At 35.8% G+C, this 8,357-nt stretch overlaps 1 protein-coding gene across 1 annotated transcript; it reads right to left on the reverse strand.

The window, feature by feature from the left end:
- Window positions 1-1,132: 1,132 nt before the first annotated feature.
- LOC145686616 (uncharacterized) lies at window positions 1,133-5,721 on the reverse strand. Its single transcript, XM_081760074.1, has 4 exons — window positions 5,606-5,721; window positions 3,360-3,658; window positions 2,122-2,460; window positions 1,133-1,574 (listed from the first exon to the last, which is right to left on the reverse strand). Exons 1-4 carry the CDS (start codon window positions 5,612-5,614, stop codon window positions 1,265-1,267), a joined length of 957 nt encoding a protein of 318 aa, XP_081616200.1. The 5' UTR covers window positions 5,615-5,721; the 3' UTR covers window positions 1,133-1,264.
- Between the last annotated feature and the right edge of the window lie 2,636 nt (window positions 5,722-8,357).

Here is an 8,357-nt window from a genome sequence, read left to right on the forward strand (position 1 = left end):
TATGCAGTGTATTACTCTCTTTCAATAAGAAATCTCGGGAAAAATATCTAAGACTAGAACTCTAAAACATGAAACTAATCTAAAATTTATTCACTTCAAAAAATATTTTATATATAAAAAAAATTGAAATCTTTGAGTTTTACGTCCCACGGTTATGCCGGATGGGCTAAAGGAGACGGTGATATTGATTGATGAGTGAAATGGTGGAATGAGGAAACGGGAGAACCCCGAGAAAGCCCACAAGCACGGTGTTTGTCCATCACAAAGTCCACACGGCGCGAGCTGGGATCGAACCCGGGACCCCAAGCACCAAAATATTTTATGACAAAACAAAAGGCTTTGTTTGCTGTTCGTTCAAACGGAGGGGGGCGCGGTGGCTCAGTGGTAGAGCATTCATCTCCGGTTCTTGGGGTCCTTGGTTCGATCCCAGTTCGCACCGTGTGGACTTTGTGGTTGACAAACACCGTGCTCGTGGGTTTTCTCGGGGTTCTCCCGTTTCCTCCCACTTTCATCATTCCACCACTTCACTCATGTCTCATCATCACCGTCTCCTGTAGCCTAATCGGCCTAGTCGTGGGACGTAAAACTTAAAAATTTCATTTCATTTTTTTTTTCGTTCAAACGGAGTAGCAGTACATAGTAAAGAAAATAATTAGGTATTCCACATTAGGAACGTATTTCGTATTTTTTGCACCCACTCCATTGTTAACTTAATAAAACCACTACTTATAATTGTAATAATGTATTATTAAAGTCAGTGGTAGCCAAGCTGTGTAAGCAATATATCACACTGGTCCATCTCATGTACTACTCACTATCACAAGATAGAACATATATACAAGACAGGTGCAACACTCTTATGTTCAATGTTATTGCCTCAAAAATGTTGTATTGCATTAAAGTTCTTATAATCTTGATAAAACAGTATTTTTCACTCATATTTAGCTCTCATTCATTTATTTTTTTTTATTTCTGTATATTTGTTACATTATTCAGTATAAATTATATCAGTACTTGGAACTTTCTAACTTGGTTAATTGGAACTTTCTTGTACTTGGTTAAACAAAAACAATAATTTAAACTTAGAATTTTTCACACACACACACACACACACACACACAATGAAACATAATTACTTGACAATGCATCTTTATTTCACAAACAGCAAATACCAACAACAATAAATACATAACTATTAGAAACAGAACATATTAAAATTCCACTTTCTTATTGTCATAGGTTCACAACTTTATGCTATGTTGATTCATTTTCTAAGAGGTAGTGCGTATGTAACAGTGGGAGTAACAGGTAGTGGTTGTGTTGCAATAGGTGTTATAGGTCCGATAGGTAGTACAGGAACAGGAGCTACTGCTGGTACACTTGGTGGTTGAGGCAAATGGTCACCCGTAGCTCTGTAGCCATTCTCATCTGCTACAAACGATACAGTCTCTGAGATTCCTTCTGGAGTAATATAAGTGAATTCTCCCTTCTGGACAAGAACATAGTCGTTGCCTTCTGCATTAAGTTTTAATTCTCCAGTAATTGCTTCCGATATTCCAGTTGGTGAAGATAAGCTGAAAGTGAGGAAAATTACCATTTTCAAATAATTCTAAGTGTGTTTTGACTTAACATTAATATTAAAACAGGTTATTGAAGATATCTTTGAAAGAAACTCATGTTTATTAAAGACTGTACTATACTGTAATAACAATCAATTTTCGGACAAATAATTAGAATATTGTGTAAGAAAGGCATAAAGTTAATTAAAATACAACAATTATTTTTTAGTTAAAATTATTATTTCTACAGCTGCCGCTCAACTATTCACTAATTGATAATCATTGTTTAATTTATTCAAGGATAAAACTCATGTTCAAACTGGCGTTCAAATTCGCATAGTAAAGTAAAGTATCTTGAAATTTGATAACAATAATGAAATTGTACGTAAACTATTCAGGGTTTAGTGGTTATTAACGAACTTACTGTTATCTGTACTACTGTGTTCTATACGATTATCCACAAAGATTCCTATTTTTTTTTTTATTACCAAGCCTATAATATAAAATACAAATATTTTAATTAAAGTGTTGGAAGTGCTTGAAGAGTGAACGTATATTTTACCTAAGGGAAAATTGTCCTGCATCGTCTTGAATTAAAATTAGTCCTGGAATGACTTCTTCGTGAATTGTGGTTTGGGCAGCTCCACTTGGTGAAGGAAGAGGAATTCCGTTGACATTACTTGCAGGAGAAGGTACCAAAGGACCAGACGGTGCCTGTGGAATGGCGTCACCTACAGCTCTGTAACCATTCTCATCTGCTTCGAAAGATATAGTCACAGGTTTCCCCTCTTTCGTAATAAAGCTGAACTCGCCCTTTTGAATAAGAACATAGTCTGTGCCATCAGATGTTGGTACCAGTACTCCAGTTCTTGTTTCTGATATTCCCGTTGGTGAAGAAAAACTGAAAATATAATACAAAATGAATTAAACTATTATATTATTGATTTGAAATGAAAATTAAATCTTCGGGTTTAACGTCCCACGATTATGTCTCAGGCTAAGGGAGTTGATGATAAAGCAATTGAATGATGATGGAAGAATTGGTGAGAGGGAAATGGGAGCAAACAGGTGTACCCCGAGAAAACCCAAGAGCACGATGTTGTCCACCACAAATTTACTTGGCGGGTGATCGAACGAGGTACCCCAACCACTAGAGGTAAGCGCTCTACCACTGAGCCACCGTTACCCTTGTTATTGATATGTTTGATGTACTTTCCTTATATCCCTTTACTCAATTTATAATTACTGAAATATTAATCTGTCTTATATTTCAGAACACAATAGAGTCCTTTCGCTCGTGTTGGGACTAGCACGTGCATTTTTGGTGAACGGGGTCTTGAGTTCAATTCCCGGCAAAAGAGCTTTGAAATTCGAACGCATTATGGTCGTTCGGATTCACTTCTCATACAGCCTCGATGCTGAAAAGTTACGCTAAGCTCCATACAAACAAACCGAATCAACACAGAAGAAAATTGTTACATTAGAAATGTTATAATATGTCTAAATAATTGACTCCATTAAGTTTGACATTTATATTATGATTGCTGGTAAGTCAAGATGTCTTTGTGTTTGAGTTAACACGATATTGCCTAAATAATTACATTATATAGAAATATAATACTCCATTGTAATAAATCGGCTCAGTAGCACATTTTAATTTAAGATTGTTATCTATTGAAATTGAAGTATTTATTCCTTTGGAAGTGTCAGAATAAAGAAATAGAATTTACCCTTCTAATATTTTAAACTCATATTTCAAAGCTAATCCGTGATAATCTTATAGAAAGAATAAATTCTTACCTTAAGGAAAATTGGCCAGCATCATCTTGGATTAAATGAAGATTTGAGATTAATTCTTCTGTGGTCAACTGTGAAGGAGAAGAACCAGATACTGCTACTGCAGGCGCCGGTCCTGGTTGTAATGGGGAAGAAGGTAGACCATAAACGGGAAGTGGAGCAGGTTGTGGTGGAGCATATGTTGGTACCAGTGGTGGTGGCGCATATGTTGGTACTGGTTCCGGTGGTGGTGGTGCATATGCATTCCTAAATACAGGAACGTCTCCCAATGTTGATGCAAAACATAGTGAAAATACAAGAAACTGTAACGATATTAAAAAGTAAAAAAATATGTAAGAACAATTCTGTCTTCTAATATTTCTAGAAGAATTTGTTCGCAGATACTGTAAAACACAGATATAACGTAAATTAATTGTGGAATTCCACATGAATAAGATCATTAGTAAGAAAAATAAAGAGAAGTTTGTGCTCTAATCAAACAGTTTAACGTTATAATACTTACATCAAAGGCAATAAACTTTTAGATATTCATTTAGTTAAGTTAAAGGCACGAGATTTGCTTATAAAATTTCGTGTCTGTTACTTCAAGTAAGCTCAAATTGATTTTGTAATAGAGGAGCTTAATTTCAGAAGAGAACATTTCCATCTGCAGATAGTTCTTTTCTGAATTGACATTTAACGGTTTATGAATCTGTGGAATGAACTCTATCGTATTAGAAGATTGAGTTTATGCAAATGTTAAAGATTTTGTTAGAAATCACACCATAAAATTAGTCGAGTCTATGAAAACAAAAAATAATAAGATTATATACATTTCGTTCATTCAATTGAAGTGTAAAATTAGCAATTGTGAAATATATCACCCAAAAACTGAGAAATCGTTCAAGTTTTTTTTTTTTTAAGGAAAGAAATGGAGATGAGATGCTTTCTTTTGAAACTAACTTCCTCAATTAGAAAATTAACGACCTTAAAGTTTAGTACACTGCGGACTCCTGGAAAATTAACACCAAACCATGTGAATTAAAATTGATTTTATCCACTGTCCAGCTAAATATGAATAATATGGTTTACTTCTAAAAAAAAATAAGCGGCGTAATGAAATAGGGTTATGTCTTTCCAAATGTTTCAAGTTCACGTGAACACAAGAGAATCTACCTTCACCATATGATTCGTCGATTCAGTCAACTCGTGCCTATTGTTAAAAATTTTACCGTTTAGCCTTGTCAGAGTTTCTGAGAAACTAAACTTACAAATACAATTAAGGGCCAGTTCTTTATGTACACAATTTCCCTCTAAGTACTTTACGATGAGTCCACATACTAAAGTGAAAAAATCTAAGTCATAAGATGAACTTTAATATTAGAAAATGTAATTGAAATGCTTAAAAAAATTAAGGGCAAGAAAGTACTTAGAAACATTGCATTTTATTAACGCCTTTCGGGAATGAAATGTTTTAGTTTTACATTCTACATTTATGGTTACGGTTAGGCTAAAGGAGGTGGATCATTAATGAATGTGAATGAATATGAAATAATTGTTAGAATAGGAATGTGAAAGGGGGATAGAGAATCTTGAGAAAACCCATGGATACAACATTGTGCATTCTACCATAACTCATTTGACCTGAGATAGAACCATGAACCCATACAATCAGAGGTGAGCTATCTATCACTTAGTCACCACACCACGATTACAGTATGAGCTTTTAGACATTAGATATGGGAGAATAGAAATAACACACAGTGTTTGAGCAAAACACAATGTCTTTATTAAAATATCGACGTGCATCAGTTTCGCCAACTAACTAAACCTTTGACTTCATCAGAAACATTGTATGTGTTTAATAAAACCGCACGTTTACTTAGTTGGCGAAATTCTTATATATTGACATTTTAATAGAAAGTGTGTGGTTTGCTGTATTTGATTTGTATTTTGTATTACTGAAGCAAACGTAACATAAACCAGATAGATAAAAGAGAAGTATTGAACTCTATGTATCTAACTAAATTGCAATCACAAATGTGTGAACTCAAATATCAAAGTAATAATGTGATATAATCAACTTATACAAAATAAAAGTCGAAGGAGAAAACTTAATTAATACAAGAACTTAAGTGTTGCATGATAATAGTATTTAGAAGTAAACTTGTAAATTTTTGAATGGGCTCTACGCATACCGATACAACTTAAGAATATACTCGTCGTTCTTATTATGACCGCCATAAGGTAAATGTTAAACTGATACTCACCAATTGCATGATGCGACACACTTGCTGCTCGTAATAGCGAAACTATTTAGTTGGACTGTGACTAGTGCTTTAAAGTTCCATATTTTTATACTAAATATATAATCTTTAGAATAGTAGCAAATGTAAACATTCAGTAACATTTCACAATCCTATAAAGTTATACATTATTTTTTACCTTGAGATAGTGAGCAAATATTCATTTCGTAAGAAAGTCACCATGTCCTATTCTGTTGATACATTTCATGAAAATAGGGTGCCGTATGCAATTGAGTAATAAGTTAGAGTTAATCTGGGCATACGAAAAACACTTACTGTAAATCAACAATATTGTTTGCAATGCTTACAAAAGGTATTTCCTATTCCTTTCGTATTTTTCTTCTCTGTGTTTTTGTTGATGGCAAGTAACTACGCATAAAAAAATACGAGTTGTGTATGTTTAAAAATTAACAGAGCTTTTCTTTTCCCTTTTCCGTTTTTAATACTACTTTTTTGCATCGCAGATGAAGGATATAAGTTAATAAAGATAATGGTCCATATCTTGAGATACATGCTACAAATGTGACTTTTATATTTGAATAAACATTTGCTTGTTCACACCTTAATGTAATGTTTTAATTATTTCTTTCTGCAACTGTAATGCATTCTAAAATTTTATTATATGTAATCATGGCCGCCCTCACAAGGGAACCTTCCGAAAATGATAGTTGCAGTTAAAGATGTGAATTATGCCAATTGAAAGAGCTGTAACAGAGATGTTCATTCCCAAAAAATTAGTTGCCCATAGCAATAGGTTCAAGAAATATAAGGGGTGGAAGTTCGGGAAACAGCAAGGTTGGACAAGGGGGGAAAAGTGCAAATTCCGCAAAAAAGGGGGCACGGCAAAATACAATGTTGACAAGTGATGTATAGAAAGAGACTTGCCACAATAGGGAACAAATGAAGGCCACCAATGGGGTTAACAGTGTTGCCAACTACAATGAAAAGTATATGTTTTGCAAAGAGCACTATATAAAGTGAGTGCAATATTCAGTGTCAACCTGTCATGTAGAACATAAGATATGACGTGTATAATCAGTGGTACAATCTAACAAAAGAGAATAGAAAAAACAGAAGTACGAAAAATACGGAAAAGACGAAGCTGGCCATAATGCTCCACATTTGATCACGAGCTGTGCATATTAGAATGAACAAAACAAGAAAGTACCAACTATGCAGGAAACGAGTTCCAAAGTTGGCAGCACTGGCCATGAAAATCCAGACAATTCTAATATAGTTAGGCCACTCGCTTCACAAAAAGAAAATTCCGGCAAGAGGCATTAGCCTTCGCATCATTTGTATATGCTCGTCCACATTGTACGTGCAATTGTTCGATGAGACAATGGTCCAAACAGAAGATACATTTGCAGTGAGCACAGCGGAATACTGCCAATCCGTCACACATGGTACAATGATCGCCTGTGAATGTCTCGAAACAGTACGCTAGAGGTGTCGGAACCTTTGGTGGTCTTTCTATCACATATCCACACCTGTAGAAAGCAGACATAATCAAAGGCTTGATCTGCTGTGTGCTGTTGTCTGCAGTACTATCACCGCCTATATGATATATTCAGTGTGTCCCACCTAACTCTGCGACTGAAATAGTTTCAAAGCGAAAAAAATGACATACATCCAGTTGTGCAGGAATGTACTCATGTCAGCGAGCGACAAACTTCTGTGAGACGAAAGTGCCCCCAAGTCACCCATCATAGGGTCCCAGGGGCCAACTTCGAAATTTCAAATAGCAAGATCGGTCGAGTTATATTTCTTTCGATAAATCTTGGAATATGCAACAACGCATATCAGAAATATAGTTAATATTTCTATATGGGATTTCAAAATGGCCACCAAAAATATCTGTTCGGTGACAAGAACAACGTGCATTTTCGGCGGCCATTTTGAAACCTGTGCTTCATATAGCAAATGTTTCTTATAGACGGTGTTGCATCTATCCAGAGAAATATCACCCACCCCCTGTTCCCATTTGAAATGTTGCGGTTGTCCCCTCGAGCCTTATAATGGGGGCCTGGGGCACTTGCTTCTTACAAAGTTTTCTTGGCCCTCGACAAGAGTACATTCCTGTGCAATTGGATTTGCAACATGTCTATTCGCTTCGCAGCAATTTGAGATCACAATCTTCGATGCCATGTTAAGACTCAACATATATTTGTGGCGGCCATTTTGAAAAGCATGCTCCATATAGCAAATGTTTCCTATAGGTGTTGTTGCACATTCCATGATCTATCGAAAGAGCTACCATTCGGTCCTTGTTACCATTTGAAAGTTTGAAGTTAGCTCCTGGGGCCCTATGATGGAGATCCTGTGGGCACTTGCTTCTCACAGACATTTATCACCCCCTGACATTGGTACATTCCTGCACAACTGGATCCGTCACATTTTTGTTCGTTTCGAAAATCTTTCAGGTCACAAAGTTTGGTGGGACACCCTGTATATTCCCACATACGACCCAATCATGACATAATGTTCACTACTTATATTATCGGTTGTTGGCTCAACCCAATCATTTCATGTTCCCCAACTTGACATTGCCTCAATCACTCTAGCATTGATGCATTCCGAGTGATGCCTGTTGCCGGAATTTTCTTTTTGTGAAGCGAATGGCCTAACTATATTAGACTTGTCTGGATTTTCATGGCCAGTGCTGCCAACTTTGGAACTCGTTTTTCTTTTCGACTCTAGGTACGTCGGTTTCCTG

This window comes from Thermobia domestica, chromosome 5, assembly GCF_964235325.1.
Source record: "Thermobia domestica chromosome 5, izTheDome1.hap1.1, whole genome shotgun sequence".
Taxonomy (NCBI): domain Eukaryota; kingdom Metazoa; phylum Arthropoda; class Insecta; order Zygentoma; family Lepismatidae; genus Thermobia; species Thermobia domestica.